General features: G+C 38.1%; 1 protein-coding gene across 4 annotated transcripts in view; it reads right to left on the bottom strand.

Annotated features, from left to right (window-relative positions):
* Positions 1-20,148, bottom strand: part of LOC134533244 (ATPase family AAA domain-containing protein 2-like) — a 161,634-nt gene that overhangs the window by 123,550 nt on the left and 17,936 nt on the right. For all 4 annotated transcript variants that reach the window (XM_063370653.1, XM_063370656.1, XM_063370654.1 and 1 more), the window contains 5 exons: positions 19,413-19,593; positions 18,805-19,040; positions 17,694-17,956; positions 11,321-11,423; positions 7,505-7,642 (listed from right to left, as the gene is read on the bottom strand). In XM_063370653.1, coding sequence (XP_063226723.1) covers positions 7,505-7,642; positions 11,321-11,423; positions 17,694-17,956; positions 18,805-19,040; positions 19,413-19,593 — 921 coding nt within the window. The remainder of the gene's footprint in view (positions 1-7,504; positions 7,643-11,320; positions 11,424-17,693; positions 17,957-18,804; positions 19,041-19,412; positions 19,594-20,148) is intronic.

Raw genomic sequence — 20,148 nt, 5'->3', positions numbered from 1 at the left:
TATAGGATATATCTATTTTTTTGAAACAAGTACATGCACAAACTCTGTCTTATTCTTTCATTCATCTCTCTAGTTTCTATTTTTTTGGGCAGGGGACGAATCATCACACAAAGAAGAGAGCGAAAACAAACCCAGCAACATATATCGCATAGTGCTCTTCTTTATATCTCTTTGGTCAAGTACCTATTCCCTGTCCTTTTTGCATGAGAAACTTTCAGAACAATGTTTCAGGAAAACATTGCATTAAAATTTGACCTTCAAATTTTACTCCCATCACACCCAAATGAGTAGTGGTGTGAAAAAATGGTGTAACCATTATTACGCGAAAAAAACGTGATAATTGGACTTAAAAACAACATAAAACGAAAATCCGTTTTTTTAACTACTAAATCTGAAAAAACAATATACATCGTAAATCAGCTATATCGGTGAACATGTTTTGACGTTGTAAAATACTATACATATATACATTCTTTTATTTTTATGAATGCACTAATTTCTTAGCATTTTTAACATTGATAAATGGTTAAATATCACGTTCACTGAGGTAACAACATAAATATTATTCCGTTCGTTCGCTTTGTTTTAGCAGAATCGCCAACATACGAGAACACACAACTCTATGAACGCGACTTAAAACTAATTTTAAAAATTTGAATATTAAGTCGATTTCCAACTAATTTTGCACGAGTTAATATACGTTTACTTTCTTCAAAAGGTAACACAATTTCATTGTAATTTTATTTTACCAGCACTTATAGATACTGGTATTTTTATTACAATTTTGGCTTGGTAACGTTGGCTACGCGTAAATACTGGCAGTCCTTTGTCACGTACACACGTTACGTTGCTGCTTCAAAACAATGCCGAAATTAAAGCCTACTGCCGAGTCCCGAGCAAAAGAATTTAAATGTGAGGGTTTATATGCTTCTAACAAGATTTTATTTTGCAAGTGGTGCAATTGTAGAGTTGACCACGAAAGGCGCGACACTGTTGTAAAACATGTCAACAGTAAACACCACGTTAAAGTTAGGTTAGGAAGTGCAGCTGGTGTCAGCAGCAAACGTTTAGCCATGATGGAAGAAGTGACTACTGTTGCCAAAAAAATGAGAGAAGACAGAAAAGTTCATCGTGAAAACTACACAGGCGTTTATCTCTGCAAATATACCACTTGAGAAATTGTTTTTAACAGAGATTTAAATGCGGATAGTGGTGAAACTATGTAAATTTATTGACTAGTCATAAAGTTAATAGTCCATTTAAAACAGTTTAAAGTGTTTCCGATAGCATTACAGTGTACATGGTTACAAATTAAAAAAGAAACATGCTTTTAAAGATTATCAAACTAAAAAGTTAAAAATAATTTTAAAATTTAATTTATGACAATAGTATATAAGCAATACTAGTATAAATGAGAAAAAAGCATGGGGCGCTTAATATACAAAAAATATGGCACAAAGCGCCTCAAGCTTTTTTCTCATTTAAGGTAGGTGTACCAAAGGTGGCCATAGTTAAGCTTTGATAATTTTTTTAAAAATGTCTTGTGCAAGATAGAATATCATCATTAAAACCATGGGGCGCTTAATCAGGGTGGCCACGGAAATGTAGAAATGAAATTCCCTGACTTTTCCAGGTTTTCCCTGACTGTGCGAAAAAAATTCCCTGACAATTTTTTTTAATTTACACAACCGTGATTGCGATTTTATAAATATATTTTAAAACGAGAAATATAGGATCTCTGTTGTTAGCAGTTTTGTTAAGATTCTTTGCATAAAAATTTCAACAGTAATAAAAACAATAAAAAAATTAATAAGACCGTGTAGTATCTAAAAGTATTAAACATTTTAAAAGTAAAAATTGTTACAACCAAGCAATGCAAATATTTAGGCCTGACAAATAAGCACAAAGATCACGGTGAAACTTCAGGTTGACACTGGGACCATCCATAGAGATTTGCAGAATTTTGCACAAATCTATTTCTGACAGTGTCTCAGTGAATGCTTTCAGAAGATCGTCAGCTGTGGCATGATTCAAAAATGCTGAGTTGAAGTACCTAGTTGAAACCTGGCAGCTTTGTTCTCTCCAAAATCTCACCACTATATCCATTTGTCCAAGTTCGGAAGTCTTATTTAGTGATTCATCAAACCCCACAACTATTTCAGTACACTGGAATATGTCTTTTCACTAATTCATTATGGAAATAAGGAGCTATGCCATGTAATATAATGTACCCAATTTTTGTTCTTTGCAGTTGCAGTTTTTTGGCAACTGATGAGTCTGGGAACATCATTTGTATCACAGTCACATCACTTGCTGCACAACGCAAAGACTTATATGATAAAACTGTTTGCATGGACCACAAAACTTCAGCCCTAGTCACCTCCTCATTAAAAACAAACGTGTTTATCCCAGACAGTGGCATTTTGCAAAGAGCTGTAGATTCCACAATTGACTGTTCACAATTTTTTTCAGGTTGCATTTTACTGATAACCCCCGACTGGTCACAAGTACAGTACCATCAGAAACAATAGTAGTAGTATACAACATGGAGGATGACTGTGAATCAGAATTACCACTGGCACTAGTAGAAGGCTTTGGCTTACAAGAAAAGTACATACCCAAGTTACAACTGCTACGTTTGGAATATTCTTCTGCTTGTCTGTGTTTTTCACCATTCATGTGACTTGTGAGTGCACGTTTTCCCATGTTACTGAGGGAGAATGTTTTCTGACACAGCGAACAACGAGCATGATTACTTCCGGTTTTAGGTCGTTCCAACCACAAACAAAATCTCTCATCTTGAAGCCAATCATCTTTGAAATTTGAAGTCTTTCTTGGAAATACCATGTTTCAGGGTCTCAAATTATTCGCAACTTACCATGAAACTGTTAACAAACTTTCCTTAAATTGTCATTCTAAACTATGAAAATTTCGTCACACTTTAAATACTGAAACACGTAATTTTACGCAATATTTTCACGTGTAAACAAACAAATCGAACGTCTGTCACGTCTGTATAAAAATATGTTAGCTAACTCTCTGAACAGCTAGCCAGCCATGTTAGACGTTTCATAATCCCCATTTACGATTCCTAAGAAGTAGCTCACTGCAGTAATAATCACTTCAAACACTACGTCTAACAAACACTACCCCTACAACTCCGTCGTAATAATTTCTGCAACACCAGCAATAGGTACTTTACGAGTGTACACAAAGGCAAATAAGCCAATATGGTGATCCCAGCCGAAACCGAAAGAAATGTTTAAATTAACCCAAACACGGCTTTTCATTTCCTTTTGATTTTCATTGCAATGTTTTAACACGTCAGTTATTAAACCTTTTTGTTTAGAAAAATCCCTACGAAATAATATGCATGATATAAGCGAAAATATGAACTGAAAATATGCTGCCAAACAAAGTAGCCATTTGATTTTGTAGATTTCTTAGAACGTGCTCAAAAACAAGTACATTTGTTGGCAAAACCGAAAGCAGAAAAAACATACACACCAAATTATTATGGTACTGGCACAGAATAAAACTGTTTATTATGTGGTACTGGTGTGCAATATTTAGCATGTAAAAAGAGATCTACGATAGTTATTCATGTTGCACGCAAGCCATTGTTTTCGTACTGTTGAGCGAGAACAGCACGTAAGAACTGGTTTACCGGTACGCATTACATTTGTTGGCAACATCGAGAGCATAAAAACCATACACACCAAATTATTATGGTACTGGTGTGCGACATTTAGCATGTAAAAAGAGATCTACGATAGTTATTCATGTTGCACGCAAGCCATTGTTTTCGTACTGTCGAACGAGAATAGCATGTAAGAACTGGTTTACGGTACACATTCTAACATAACATGGCATATTCAAAGTTAATAATGCACGGTAGAAGAGAAAATTTTCCCTGACCTCTCAGGCGATTCCCTGACTTTTCCCGATTTTCCCTGACCATTTCTAAAATCCCTGACTTTTCCCGGTTTTCCCGGTCTGTGGCCACCCTGTTAATATACAAAAAATATGGCACAAAGCGCCCCATGCTTTTAATGATGATATTCTATCTTGCACAAGACATTTTTAAAAAAATTATCAAAGCTTAACTATGGCCACCTTTGGTACACCTACCTTAAATGAGAAAAAAGCTTGAGGCGCTTTGTGCCATATTTTTTGTATATTAAGCGCCCCATGCTTTTTTCTCATTTATACTAGTATTGCTTATATACTATTGTCATAAATTTAATTTTAAAATTATTTTTAACTTTTTAGTTTGATAATCTTTAAAAGCATGTTTCTTTAGTTTTTTAAACTATATTTATTTTTAACTTTTTAGTTTGATATTCTTTAAAAGCATGTTTTTTTTAGTTTTTTAAACTATATTTATGTATAATTATCATAGGGAAATGAGTTACCGACACTACCTATTACCATCTGAGATAACTATTTGGAGTTGCAACGTCACAAAGAAATGGCAAAGTCTCTCCGAATCATTTACAGTTAGATGTATGGATATAATCTTAGAATTTACCGGGAAAAAAAAGAAGAAAAAAAAAACATTTTTTTTTTTTGACGTGGCCGGGAGTAGAACCCACGATCACTGAATCCGAAAGCTGACGTCACAGAAGTCGCGCGCCTTAGACCGCTCGGCTAACGAACGTAATGAAATTGGTGGGACATTTTACAGTGATGAGCCACTCACTCTTTAGTCGAAAGAGTTACAGACGGACAGACAAACAAACATACAGGTGAAGCTAATATAAAGCATGTAAAAATACGTATATTTTTATCCTTATTTTCTGCTGCAAATTCCTATAAAAACACAAAACACAAAACACCGAAATTGTTGATTTTGGAAACGAAAGTGGCTAAATTATAAAACCATAATTTCACACCCCTACAAATGAGTTTCACTTCAATAAGTAAATAAAATAAATATTAAAGTAAATATTAAAATCATGCAATGAGACAACATAAGTTTAAATTAATGTGGTACTTGAATACAGAGCACATATACTTTAACATTCCTTTTATGTGGTAAATAAAAGAAATGTTATTACCTTTTTACAATAGTGATCCTGCACGGTAAGCAGACTTACAAGAAGTATTAAATATTAGAGCTGTGCCAATGTGAATTAGCAAAAGCCAATTTTTCCGATAATTAGTTCAATCGGTGTTTCTGCAGATTCACAATAAGCTTGTTAATAAAATCCACCAGCACCCTACTCACTTTTCGTACTACTACATACTTTGAACTACCATAATTTCTTAGCTACTTGTGCCAGCCGTACATATAAAACTTATACATTCTATGTTTTTATAACGTTCTTGAATATAATACATCGTAAATAAGTATATCACCAGCACGGTAAAGTTAGCACAAAAACTTGCTTTATTTAGACCATGGCTACCATAAAAACAATGGAAAATACCAACTGCTTGAACTGCAAAAGAAATGTTCGTAATTTCATGACTGAGAAATTTTTTAATTAACTTATTTAAAGCTTTAAAAATTTAATAAAAAATAATTTAGGACTTTACATAATGCAAATTACTTTTACTGTTTCACGCAAAGCGACCACATGAAACGTATTTCCGTATAAATATTTGGTTCCATAAATTTTTGCAGCCGCACACATTAATATGGTATGTATTGGAATTCCCGTTCTTGAATTGTTAACATGTACAAAGTCTCACAATTTTGCACATTTTAAAATCATTTTTTTAAACTTCATTTTTTATGAGTCAGTATATTTCATAGTTACCTAATATTAAATAATCTTATTTTATGCAATTATGTATTAAATAATTAAATTTTCCGGCCTCCATTAGTAAATTCATTTTTCAATGAGCAACTAATGGGTCATCAACAAACAAATGAAAACAAGCTAAAAATAAGATTTCAAAAAAGAGAGGTTATGTTCCATTTATAAACTAAAATACATGTACATTTACATTGCATGCTTTTCTTAGAATGAGTTATTTAGGGTAATTAAGTAAAATTATAAATTTTTTAAAATCAAAATGTGTTTTTTATTCTGTATCTGTTCGGAATCTGTGAATCGGCAACAGTTATATTGGCATATCGGCAACATTTTGTGAATCAGTACAGTTCTATTGAATATTACTTGTAAGAAACTACTAAACCCCTCAGACCTTCTCACTACCGACAGGCTGTGGAAGGTGGCCCAGTTCTGTCGTCACCTGACTCCATCGCTGGAGCCATTTGCGAGCAAGGATGGAGGTCACATCATCGGGGACGTCCAACTAGACTGCATACCTGCCAACTTTGACCAGTCCAAAAGCGGGAGGTTTTATAGTGAGGGGGGGGGGGGGGGGGGGGGGAGGGAATTTTGTTTTTTTTTTTGTAAATTTTGAATTTTTTTTTTGAAGAGTAAACCAGCATAATTAGCACAAGCAATGGGCAAATTGTGTTCTAAAATAAAATACTTTAACAAACACACTGCTTTTGTCACACTATCTTCTTTCCGACTTGTCACGAAAAACGTCTAATTTCTGATTTGATGCCATAGCATTGACTGCAGATTTCTTCGTATTTATATGCTTCACAATGTCGCCCTTCCCGGCATGCGAGACAGAAAAATCACGACACAAAGAACAAAATGCAGCATGTTCACCTTTCCTCGATTACAAAATACACGGAAATACACGGAAATTCGTCACTAAATGTCTTCTTGTACACAGCAAGATACTTCACTGTAGGCTTACTTAGCGCCATTTCTATTAAATCCCTATTGCGGAGTAGGCCTACAACTAAACAACGCATACAAAATACTCATCACGCAACTGCTTCCACAAAATAATATGTTTATGAATACACCGTTGAATAAATTCGAAGACTGTACTATAATGCTACCTCTACACTTCGTCTGTGAGCACAGACGCGAACAAAGACGAATTTGTTCGGGGCCGAACAAACAATTCTCACATAGCCGGCTGACAAACCGAAGCGAATTTGGGCAGGAATGTAAACAGTGGTATCATAAACTCATTATTAATCCACTCCGTCTTTATTTCAAACCAACACCACTGAAAATACAGTTTACAATGTTGACAAAACACACCATCTTGGAAAACAAATGAAACCTTTTTATCTGGTTGGCTAATAAACACCAATTGACGAACGTGTACCAAAACATCTCCCATAATTATCGTAAAAAACTACGTTTCATTCTTAGATGTACGCTTAACCAAGCGTTTTAGCCGACAATTGTGGGCATTTAGGTTATTAAAATAACTACACGTTATGGTACGAACCGTAGTTACTATACAATTGTACGGAATAATGGTACAAACATATTAATTCTATAAATTTATTGCATTAGAAACAGAAACTTCAAGAGAAACAGAACCAAAAATCGGGAGATTTGAATGACAAATCGGGAGGGCGGGAGAAACGGTACAAAATCGGGAGTCTCCCGCCTAAAGCGGGAGGGTTGGCAGGTCTGAGACTGGCAGGCACACGTACTCGGCATGTACTCACCGACATTGGCCTGGAACCTGTCCACGATGGGTTTCGTCTTGCGCAGGTGGTACTTCTGCCTGCGCACGGACCCACCCCTGCAGGCGTCCCTCCCAAAAGTAGAGTCACTGCTGGTATCCGAGGCATCGTCATCTGTATCTACAAGAGATTGCCACATATGTTGTAACTAGGGGTGTGCGGGATCCCGACGCTTCGGTAAAAAAGTCGGGAAAATAGGCTTCCCGTAATGCCGGGCGGGAATTTTAATTTTATTACTCCCAAATTTTTCGGGAAATTTTTTAAAAATTTACAAATGTTTACTAATCATGTGAAAATGTTTTCTATCAATTCAAACTGTTTTTACAACAATATTTGTTATGGATTAGTACATTTTTGAAGGGTTTCCGTACTATTTAAACACAAAACATCTTTTAAACGTATGCCGATCGTAGCGACAGATGTGGTGTGCAGTGAATTATGATAATCGTTTACACATATCTAATTGGAATATAAAAAACGTACATGGAGTACCTTAAATATTGTATGCGTTCATAAATATATTTCTTCAATGGTACAAATTTGCAAGATACGTGAATAGTCAGTTATATAACGTTATTGCCGTCACCATCTAATACTTAACCTAAAACCACTGTGTGTCCTTAGACACAAACAGAACACATGCGCAATCCAACCTTTTCGCCAAAGATATAAGAAATACTAGACTTGCGTTACATAAAGAAGCGTAACCGTTCTCATTACTTGATAGCAGTGGCGATGTAGAGAACTGTATTGGCACTTTGAAAAATATGAAATCATGTAGTTTTACACCACTGCTCACGAGTATCTAAACATCTATGATTTTGCTTTGGGAGAAAAAAATAGTTGTTTAACTGTTTAGTTTGGCGGGCTTTGTCGGCTGACGTTACGTTATTAAGGCTTGTGCAAAGTATATGTTCCTATATTAAAACAATCAGCCTACTAATAATGGATGTAACAACCGATCAGCTTGTTACTTGTAAACCTAAAAGTGTTTGGAAATATTTTGAACGTCTGACAGACAGTAAATCCCTGGCAAAGTGTGTCTCGTGTGAAAATATTTTTGAGATGCGAGCATGGTAGCACGTCTGGCTATAAAAAAAGAATTTGAGGATGCTAAGAAATATGAAGTCGCCGCTGAAAAAAGGACAAGTGAAGCAAACAAAAGAAATAGCAGCAAAAAAAAGAAACAACTAACTTTGCAAGAAACATTTAAATGGCCATCTTCTCATATTATAATTAAAAATTTGCTTTTTTTTTTAATTTTCCCGATCCCGTCCCGTTTCCCGCGGGAATAATTTATTTTCCCGATAATTTGCTGCAGTACAAAAACCTATTCCCGCACACCCCTAGTTGTAACACATTTATTATGTAGTTTACAAGCAATACCTGAACAAGATGAGAAACCATTTTTAGCAAGTGAATAATTTTACTAAAGAAATCTTAACATAAAATACCTCTCTATTTTTTACATCCTCCAAGAGACAGGGCAAAAATATTTGAAAAGTGGAAGAACGTAGAAACAGGGAAGTGTCAATTTATTTAAGTAAAAACAATAAGCAAATATAAACCACATTAAATAAAATGCTGAGATGAGCTGCTTCGGGTTTTATACAATAACTAGACCATTATCTCACACATGAAAACAATAAATCCATCCAGTCTTGTGGTTCTTCACACTTGTGTTGACAGTTGAACATGAAATCTCCAGTTCTTGGGCAAGAGATATGCATATTGATGCATATTAAAGCATCTCAAAACGTCCACTTTTTTATGGTGAGATTTTCTTACAATATTCTTTTTTGGAATTAATATCAAGTTAACATTCAATTAATATCAGATTTTTGTTAGAATCAATTCTAGGAAAAAAACACACAGACTTTCAAACACAGTTTAAGAAACAGAAAAAGTTAAACGTGTCCATTGCAATGTTTCAGAATTCAGTGCTGCCAACTGCCTTTCCAAAACATTTCTATTGTAGTAAAACAAGTGTCTGCAAATATGCACAAAGACACAATATTTACAGGAAAATGTTATATTGTTTTATAAACTTAATTTTTTTAACAAGGGCCTAGGAATCAGCTGTTTATTTAGGTATGTCACAACCACATTTATGACTAATTTTATGCATACATTAAAGTTTTAAGGCGAGTTATGTAAAACCAAAAGATGCCATCTTTTTACAACATAATTTTTGTGCTTGCGTCACATAAGTTTTGGTTTATGGCCATATGGTTTACCGTGGCACATGGCAAAAAAAAATAGAAAATTAATGTTGTTTACAATAAGCAAACCAAGCTGCCGTAGCCACACACAATAACGAATAATAATTTAACTTCACCAAATTCACTTTTTTTTTGTGATCTTTCTAAACTTTTTTCTGAAGGTTTGATATAAAATGCAAAATGCAGGAAAAGCATTCTCATAAAGCTGGAATTACAGAAGCCCGGTGCTTCCAACCAACATTCGTCCCTTGGTCACTTTTTTTCCGTCAACGCCACGCAACTAGCCAAGCAATATACAACTTGTCTTCATCCGTCTGTGAGAACATTTTCCCCAATTAAGTATTGCCAACAATCCATGTTTTTCTCTTAGAGATTTATATAAATTTTTTTTAGCTATTTTTTTTGTCTTCCTGTACGTATTGTGTTAGCATATCCTCGGTCAAAAGATAGAGCTTGCCAAGCTTTTAATGGACAGACGGATAGAATTATTCGAGCCATCTGACTGGCTGCAGATCACTTATTCGGAGGATGGATGATAGATGGACAGAGGTGACAGACTATTGTAATTCCGGCTTAAAGTGAGAAAGTAATACCTTAATACTATACAGAAAATGACAGTGCAAATAAAAAAATTTGTTAAATGCAGGGCTTTGTAAATCCCAGGTACGCAAAAATGAGATTCTACTGCAAATATATCTAGAGAACTGAATATCAGTGAACTACTCGAATTTTTCAATATTTAAATTAGGCTAGAGTCCAGTACTTAAAAGTATACTCTACTCAAAATTGAGTTCTTGTACACCCTTAATAAAAAATAAAAAAATCTTTTTCCTCCAGTCATGTTTATGACTTTCCACGACAACATTTTGTAAAGCAGCACAATTTCCCATTTCCCGATAATTTTAAATAATTTAAGGTTTTTTTAGTAACCATAGATGCAACCATATACAGCAACCGCAATCATAAATTATTACAATGTATATCACATTAATGCAAAAAAGCCATGTGCAAAATGTCGTCATCCATTCAGCAATAGCAGGCTAACCAACTTTATAGAGTTTGACGGAACTTATGCTGTGAAGTGTTACCATGCTGCATTGTCAAAATTAGAAATATTGTGCACGGGTTATTTGGGTAAATAAAGGTTTTCTGCCACTAGGTGATAATGTGGGCATTCTGCTGTTCCAATTGACTAATTAAATTGGGAGTTTGCTATGCCTATGTATATAACATTTTGGATTTACATGACACTATTTTACTAAGGATGTAAAATAATTTATTATTTACAAAAAAACTTATTTTAAATAAAAGAATACATATTTATGTCAATCATCTCAATATAACAGCAAAAAAAAACTTGTTAAGAGTTTCTGAAATACGTTTTTAGACAAATTTCTCAGCAAATGGAAAAAACTTGGAAGCTAATTCTTATCAGACTTTGAATTTTTTGAAGCTTTAAACACCCATATTGTGAATGGAGCAAAAAATATCAGACAACATATATGTGTGTGTGTGTGTGTGTGTGTGTGTGTGTGTGTGTGTGTGTGTGCGCGCGTGCGTGCGCTATAACACTTACCCAACAACTTTCCAGAACGAGTTTTAGGCCGTTGGCTGTTGAACAACAATCTCTGAACTGGTTGTCTTGGTCGCTTGACACGTGAATACATGTCTTCATACGTCTGAGGAACACAAATTAAAAGGTGTTAATGATGTATCAAAATATTAATGGTCAAATTATGAACTACAATATGCAATACAAGTGGAAGTTTAGTTGATTCTTTTTCAATTTACATTTTAAATGGATTGGGTTTCTGTCAGCTGAGTGATGTTGGTTACAATTTAATATAGCTTAAAATAGTTTAATATAGTTTAATTTGACATGAAGAAAATCATAGATGATCAGCCTTTCTCGAATGTGACAATACAGTAAATTCCCTTTATAAAGTACTTTAGGGGACCAAAAATATGATACTACTTTATAGAGGAGTACTTTATAGAGGAGTTACCCTAAACCAAAAAAATGTCGCTTCCCGCACATGTTTACAGTTTTTTTTTTTTTTTTCATTTTCTAATTAAAACGTATGTATGTGGTCTTACACACCTTGTTTTTATCAATGATGTGATTTACTTACTTAAAAAAATAAAGTAATGCAAAATATTAGTAAAACATAGTTAATATAATTTAAATACATAGGTAACCTTAAATATACCGTATATACTCGTGTATAGCGCGCCCTTTTTTCCCCTCAAGTAAAGGAAAAAAATAAGGATGCGCGCTATACACGGGGAAAAAAATTTGGGGGGGGGGGGGGGGGGAGGCGGGGAGGAGTGGAAGTCGTTAAGTGACGGGTGACGTTTCTGGCCAGCACGCACGCACGCACGCACGCACGCACGCACGCACGCACGCACGCACGCACGCACGCACGCACGCACGCACGCACGCACGCACGCACGCACGCACGCACGCACGCACGCACGCACGCACGCACGCACGCACGCACGCACGCACGCACGCACGCACGCACGCACGCACGCACGCACGCACGCACGCACGCACGCACGCACGCACGCACGCACGCACGCACGCACGCACGCACGCACGCACGCACGCACGCACGCACGCACGCACGCACGCACGCACGCACGCACGCACGCACGCACGCACGCACGCACGCACGCACGCACGCACGCACGCACGCACGCACGCACGCACGCACGCACGCACGCACGCACGCACGCACGCACGCACGCACGCACGCACGCACGCACGCACGCACGCACGCACGCACGCACGCACGCACGCACGCACGCACGCACGCACGCACGCACGCACGCACGCACGCACGCACGCACGCACGCACGCACGCACGCACGCACGCACGCACGCACGCACGCACGCACGCACGCACGCACGCACGCACGCACGCACGCACGCACGCACGCACGCACGCACGCACGCACGCACGCACGCACGCACGCACGCACGCACGCACGCACGCACGCACGCACGCACGCACGCACGCACGCACGCACGCACGCACGCACGCACGCACGCACGCACGCACGCACGCACGCACGCACGCACGCACGCACGCACGCACGCACGCACGCACGCACGCACGCACGCACGCACGCACACACACACACACACACACACACACACACACACACACACACACACACACACACACACACACACACACACACACACACACACACACACAGAGAGAGAGAGAGAGACAGCAGAGTTTATGTATTTTCCTGACGCATCACCACACATCAATTTAAATAATCAGGTACCACTAAATGTTAGTAAAATTTATTTATGGGGAAAAAAAAAATTTCAATTTTTTTTCTTTGGAATTAGTTGCAAAAATCGTGGTGCGCGCTATACACGAGGGCGCGCTATACACGAGTAAATACGGTACATACATAGTAGGCTTACCTCTTTTTGCAGTGGAAGTAATAGCCATTCATACAGTGCATCAGAGATGTTTTTAAATGTTCATTTCATAGGCCCTACAATACAGTATTATTTCCATATCTTCCATATTTCCATATTTTCTCCACTTTGAAAACATTAATTACAAAAATTTGGGCACTGACATAAGTTACCGGTAAATAAAACTAACAAAATAATTATGTACTAATAATAAAAACTATGTTCAACTTTACAATGTACACTTAGTTAGACCTACAATGTTTGCATGAAATTCAGAATGGTAGATTGGACTTTTCGCTGTGAAATATCTTTCATTACCACACACTCAACTTTCCTGAAAAGTTCCATGTTTGCTTCTGGCACTTCAGATGTCCAAAATCCAGAGCATTGGTTGCCTCTTCCTTTGTAGGACGTTTTATCTCCTGTTCCGCATCATCCTCCAGCAGGTCTTCAGTACTACCAGCAGGAGCAGAAATGTCGTCGTTGTGTTCTTGGCAAGTCTCCAGAGCTGTGTCTACTTCAACATAGTCAGCAAATGTTGCTTCTTGCACCTGCAGATTTACTGTGACTTTAGACCATTCAAGTATATCTTCTTCTTGGCACTGGATATCAGCTTCCAGAGATGCATCTGTAGAGTTGTCAGTGCTGAAACCTGCCCTCTTGAAGCATTTTGCAATTGAAACAGGAGGGATTTTGTCCCACACCAAACAAAGTCTTTCCATGGAATTTAAAATGTTCCACTTCAATTTTGAAACATCTTTCTGGTGTTCCATCTGCCAACATAGAAACTGCACTAGTTGCCTCCTGTACAAGCGTTTTACTTGAGAAATTACACCCTGGTCTAAAGGCTGTAATTTGCTTGTGCAGTTAGGTGGAAAAAAAAACTATTGTTACATTCTGTAACTCGACACCAACTTTGTGTGCACTGCAAGAGTCCAGAAACAACAAAATCTTCCTGTTGTATGCTCCCATTCTGGCATCCAACATTTGTAACCACTCCTTAAACAACACAGCAGTCATCCATGAATTTTTATTGTTTTTATAGGTGCAAGGTGTTTTTTTAATGTTCTTAAAACATCTTGGTTTTGCATATTTACCAATAACTAAAAGCTTCAATTTTTCAGAGCCATCAGAGTTAGTGCAGAAAAGTACAGTGTATCTTTCCTTACTGCGTTTCCCTCCATGGCAGGTTTCACCTTTGTGGCTTAAAGTACTGTCTGGCAAGAGATTATAAAAAAAGCCAGCTTCGTCGGCATTGAAAATGTCCTTATCAGCATAACCTGCTGTGAGAGAATGTAAATTCTGTTTCCAATTTTCTGTCACTGTGGTATCAACTGTTGCTTCTTCGCCACATATTTTAAGTGTACTTAGATTCCACCTTGCTTTAAATCGAGTAAGCCACCCACTTGCTTGGAAATTATCCATTCCAAGCCTTAACGCCTCCATGCGTGCTTTCTCTTGCAGTACTGTGCCAGAAATTGGTATATTATTGGATCGTGCCTGAACAACCCAATCAAAAAGTTTTTGTCGAGGTCACTATCCACACATTTACTGTACCGTTGCCTCTTGTGGTGCAATTTTGCTGCATTCTCTTCTATCTTAGCTCTGTCTTTGATTATTGTAGACAGAGTTGTGGGCGCGATATTAAAGTGTTTTGCCACATCACACTTCTTCTTGCAGTTGTCAACCGCTTTTAGAATCTCGAGTTTTGTTGCAATACTAATACCGACACGTTTTTTAGTATCGGTACTCATAGTGTGACCTACAAATCTTTAGTTGCGGCGGAAAGTTTCACTTGCCATTTTATCTAGTATACATTTAACAAAACTAACAATCTATAATAGAAAGCGCGAGTTCTTTCAATGTGCAAGTGGAATTTAATTACAATTTCAAGGTATATTCCGTTTATACGTTATTGCCGTTTAGGTTACGTTACGTCGCGAACAAAACACTGTTTAGATTAGCTACAAGATGCAGCGTAGCCAACCTCGAGACGCTCGGTCACAGGCTGCAGTGTAGCCAGTAGGTACGAGTAATAAAACACGTCATCGCTGCCGTCACCATTTGCTTATTCAACAACGATAATATGCATAATATAGTACATTCAACAATATTTAAAATTTGGCCCTGTGTCTTCGTTTGATGTTGATAAATTTGATTTGGCAGTCAGTTAACACGTAAATACGTAAGTTGAGTAATGTTTCGCGTTAAAATGAAATTTAGCCGCGCGGTTTCCTGTACTGACGCTTTTTTTTTTTTTTTTTTTAGCCATGTTCATCAATAAACACACTTGTAAAGCAACGTAAGCAACGTAATATGGCGTATAGCGAAGTAAAACGAGTGAATGCAATTATTCTACGTAGAAATACTACATAGAGAAATATTACATAAACTTTTTTTGTTCACACGAATAAAAATTGTACGTATTACCGAGTAATAATGATTCGCACCAAGGAAAATTGTACGTTATATGATAATAATCCCTATGAATTATCATTGCCTTTCAAGGGACCGACGTGTTAATACTTTATACAGAATAGTACGTAAAGGAGGGGTACGTACTAAAGAGAATTTACTGTATTTTTAAAATTATCATCTCTAACCATGCAGGAATTGCAGATGATTTTATGCTAAAACAAAAAATACAGTAATCTAGGAGGTCCTTCCATAAGTGTTTATTAAATGAATTCGATAGAAAATGAGAAACCTGTTATTTGAATTGTCACAATGAAAGTTTTCTTACATCCAAATCAATGAAAAACATTTAGTGAAATAACAATGTCTGGTAAAAGAATATCATGCAATTTAAGTTTTAAAATATGTTTTAGTCAAGATTGACACCGTAACTGAACACACGTCACACAGCAGGCACATCGTAGATGAAGACTTGATGAATAAACTAAAAATGAATAAATTTCCAGTATATCCAATTGTACAGGAAAATGAAAAAAAAACTTCCATCTTGTGAAACAAAAGTATTGTTTATCCAACATTTGCTTATTCAGGTACCAAAAACTCTGTGTTATTAGACGTTCCAACACCAAAAATACTTTAGAGGTGGACAGGATCCCAAAACTCTGAATAAAAGTCTGGAAAGAGACCATTTCCAAACTTCAGGAAAGTAATTTTTCTCCTCAGGATAATATCTCAGGAAAACCAAATTTTTAACAGTAAAACCCACCGGCAAACTAATTTTTATATTATAAACACACTAGCGACCCCCCCCCCCCCCCGGCTTCGCACGGGTGCAATGCTGATACTAAATATAAATACTACAGAATGTCTTTATATACAATGTCAACAGCATAGGCACGCGCCGCCGCCCCCAGTTGCCTGTCCGCGTGGCGAAGGACTGGCGAGAGGGGCACCGCGCATTCCATGTTCACACGCTGCGGCCGGAGGCTACTTTTAACGTTGCATTAATAGTGTTAATATTTAATGGTATTTTATTTATTATGACCAAATTCACACGAATAATACTAGATATATTTGGTGCAAAAAGAAAAACAATATTTTTCTTCAGGTTGGGTTGAGGGGATTCAAAATGGGCAACCCCTGATTTTTCGAAGGCAGCGACTTTACGAATGCAATCCGTGGAACCTTGAGCGTACGTATGATTGGGGTATGGTTTATATTAGCAGTCTAAAATACATTAAAATGTTCTTTAATGTAAAGTTCAAGTATCTGCTGAAGGAATACATATACCGTATTTGCTCGCGTAAAGGCCCCGCCCGCATATACGCCCCCCCTCCTTTTTTTGTAAACATTTTTGAGAAGAAATTTAAAAACCTGTTTTTCTGTGTTTATCTGAGGGCAGGTCAGCTTGGCATGCATCAAACAGCAAGCCATGTATTGTGAGCGGTGGGAGGTGATTTTGTAAGCGGCAGTGATACAGAGACTGGTATTATAGTTTGTCCGTTCAGTAGGACCGTTGTGAGGCATGACAGAGGTAAGCAGTTAGTCCTATCTCAAACGACATAAAGATAAAGAAATCTGGACTCTCGGGCTTGTGTTGATGTGCAGTGTTGACGGAGTAGAAGAGGATATGGTGAGGGAAAGTGAAGGGGAAGGGAAGTGGGTGGAGCAGGTACCTACACTCCTTTGTCTGGTTGGCTGGCTAGCTGGCAGGAGGGAGGTTAAACCACGCCTCTGCCTCTCCCCCCTGCCGCAGCGCTGCCTCTCCTCCCTCCGGACTAGCTGCCTCTCTCTCCCTCCTGCCGGGTCGCTGCCTACCCCAACCAACCTCATTAGAACAAAGACACACGACTTGCCAGTCGTTCCGCTGTTACATAATCAAAATTTAATTGGCGTTTAAATAAGTTGTGGCGGTATTTCATTTTGCTTTTATTAAATGTTAGTTTTTCATATCTTAAAAAAAGAAAAATCTATTTTTTCCCTCCAAATTCGCGTATAGGCCCCCTCCCCTTTTTTGGAGTCGAAAATTTGGAAAAAAAGGGGGGGCCTTTACGCAAGTAAATACGGTATGCTGTACATAGACTGGACTCACATTGTCGACCACGGGCGGGGGCTCCAGCTGCTCGATGCGACGACGCTTCTTGAGGGCGGAGTCCTTGCCATCGTCCCCCTCCTCGTCCACCACCCGCACGTCGTCGCAGGGGACGGGGCAGTCCCCCTCGCCGCCCTTGTGCGGGGACGTCTCCTTGCCGGCCAGGTACATGGGGTAGCCTCGCAGCGTCTGCGTGCCCAGGATCCAGCTGGTGTTGAAGTTGTCGTACAGGAGCTTCCGCTGCCGCGTGCTGCGTCGCACCCCTGCACGTGACACACAGACTCTTATCACTTCTGCTTGCATGTACACATGCAATTTTAACCTCTTAGAATACCAACTTCCACGCTATCGATAGTGGTGCTATTGAAAATTGTGCTGCAACACTAATGCTGTCTACCTAAACTGTTTCTAACAAATTCACTCACCACCATATTCTGAAAGTTGTTTTTTTTTATGCCTACATTTTACCTTGGATCTCTTTTTTCTCATGGGTCAGTTACGAACATATGGCATGATGAGTACATGTTTAAGCAATCACGTTTATGATTGCTGGGAAACTAATGATTATTATTCAGGTGGATTAAGTGGGGAAATAGGGCTGAGTGTAGACATTTTGATGTGCCTAATCATGTATACGAGATGGCCAGAAGAAAATATAAATGTTGTTTATTTTCCTACCTGAAAGTGCTTAGTGTGATAAGGGTGCAAAATATCCAGAATCAGATGAACAAATTGTCAAATTTGGATGAAAACAGAAAATTTGGACATGCAGCCTCAATAAAATGCACATTCTAAAATGCTAGGTTAAATCTCATTCTTCTAGTGAACAAAGATTTTTCCTCGCAGTGGCTACTAAAAATATGGTTCTCTCTCACACACAAAAATGTGAGATTCTCGCAAAACCTCTAAAACCACCACGACACTACATTAAATTTATTTTAAATGGTTTCATTGTAGACATCCTTTAATTTTTTCTTTCCGTCTCCAGTCTTTCAGCGGTGTCTCAACACAATACTCGGAAAAAGTTTGTAACGTTTCCTTGTCGAAAACAACTTCTATTGCATTTCTTTGTGCTGATGTCACTAATACATCTCCGATGATGCACACTCACCTTCAGACTCGTGGTTGTTGGCGACCAGCTTCTCGATGCTGCTGTCGTGGCCGTTCATCTGCCGCACCAGCTCCTCGCCGTAGTCCCCGTCCCGGCAGCCCAGGTCTTCGTCCTGCTCCCCCATCATCCTGGTGCGCGAGCGAGTCTCGTGGCCTCGGCCGGCGGCTCGCGACGGCCCCGGCTTGTGCTCCAAGGTCAGAGAGGACCTCAGCCGACGGTTCGAGCGTCGCTGCCCTCTGCACCACACACCACCCCGTTCACGCTCACCTCCATCCAACAACTTGCACGAAGATACAAGCCCATCAGTTTACGTCAGTGTAACGGTACCGGGCACACAAACATTTACCTTCGCGAAGATGGCCACTCCTATACTATTTTATTCTAAACCTGAACTACACTACTGCACTCTTCGTAACTCAAATGCAATACAAGCCCACAGTAGTTTATAAACGATACCCTCAAGTTTACTCAAGATTCTATATAGAAGTTATTTCTTCTTTAGTTCCACTCTCCACAAAAAAAAAGTGTGCTTCAGGAACGCACACACACCATAAAACTGCATGATTTTTTTTTTTCAAGATGTACTCAATTTTTTTGTAGTTTCATACCTTTCCCTCTGTTTGACTGGTGTAAAAATATCATCATTATCGTCATCTCCATCATCGAACATGCCAATATCATCAGAGTCTTCCATCATCTCATCCTCTTCATAAACTCGACCCCGCTCGTCCAAGGACACCGACACTCGACAGCTCCGAATGTGGCGGCGACGTGGCGGGATGGCGCTCTCTGCAGGAAGTATGTTTTGTTTTCAAAACAGAGCATATCACGTACTAACTCTACTAGGCCATCGAGTTCCCTGGTTAACTGCTCTGCTCCACAATGTAATTAGACTAGAAATGCTTCTGTTACATCCCCACAATTCAATTAATAAATTGCCTTTTTTTATAAAGAAACACATCTCATCTGTATATGACAGTAAAAACCTCTAGAATATGGACTGTATATTTTTCAAGGCAAGTTAATTTAAAAGCTACTTACTAATTTTTAAGAGTATTTTTACAGTTATTAAACTTTGTAATGACTACAAAAAAAAGAACACTGAAATTAAAATGTATATCATTTATTATAAGTTGTAAAACTTAACCAATAAGTACTAAGTTCAAAGGCCTTTATTTGAAATTAAAATGACTAAAAATTAACACTGTATAACAATTCAATACAATGTTATGTTATCATATTGACAAAAATACAACTGTATTACTACAATTAACATAATAATGAGCAATTGTCAATCTGTGCAGAGCAAAGCAGTTGTGATGATAAAAACTATTTTACTATTTT

Source organism: Bacillus rossius, chromosome 6, assembly GCF_032445375.1.
Source record: "Bacillus rossius redtenbacheri isolate Brsri chromosome 6, Brsri_v3, whole genome shotgun sequence".
Classification (NCBI taxonomy): domain Eukaryota; kingdom Metazoa; phylum Arthropoda; class Insecta; order Phasmatodea; family Bacillidae; genus Bacillus; species Bacillus rossius.
The sequence above is the reverse complement of the archived record's forward strand: the minus strand, read 5'-3'. Positions and strand labels throughout refer to the sequence as shown.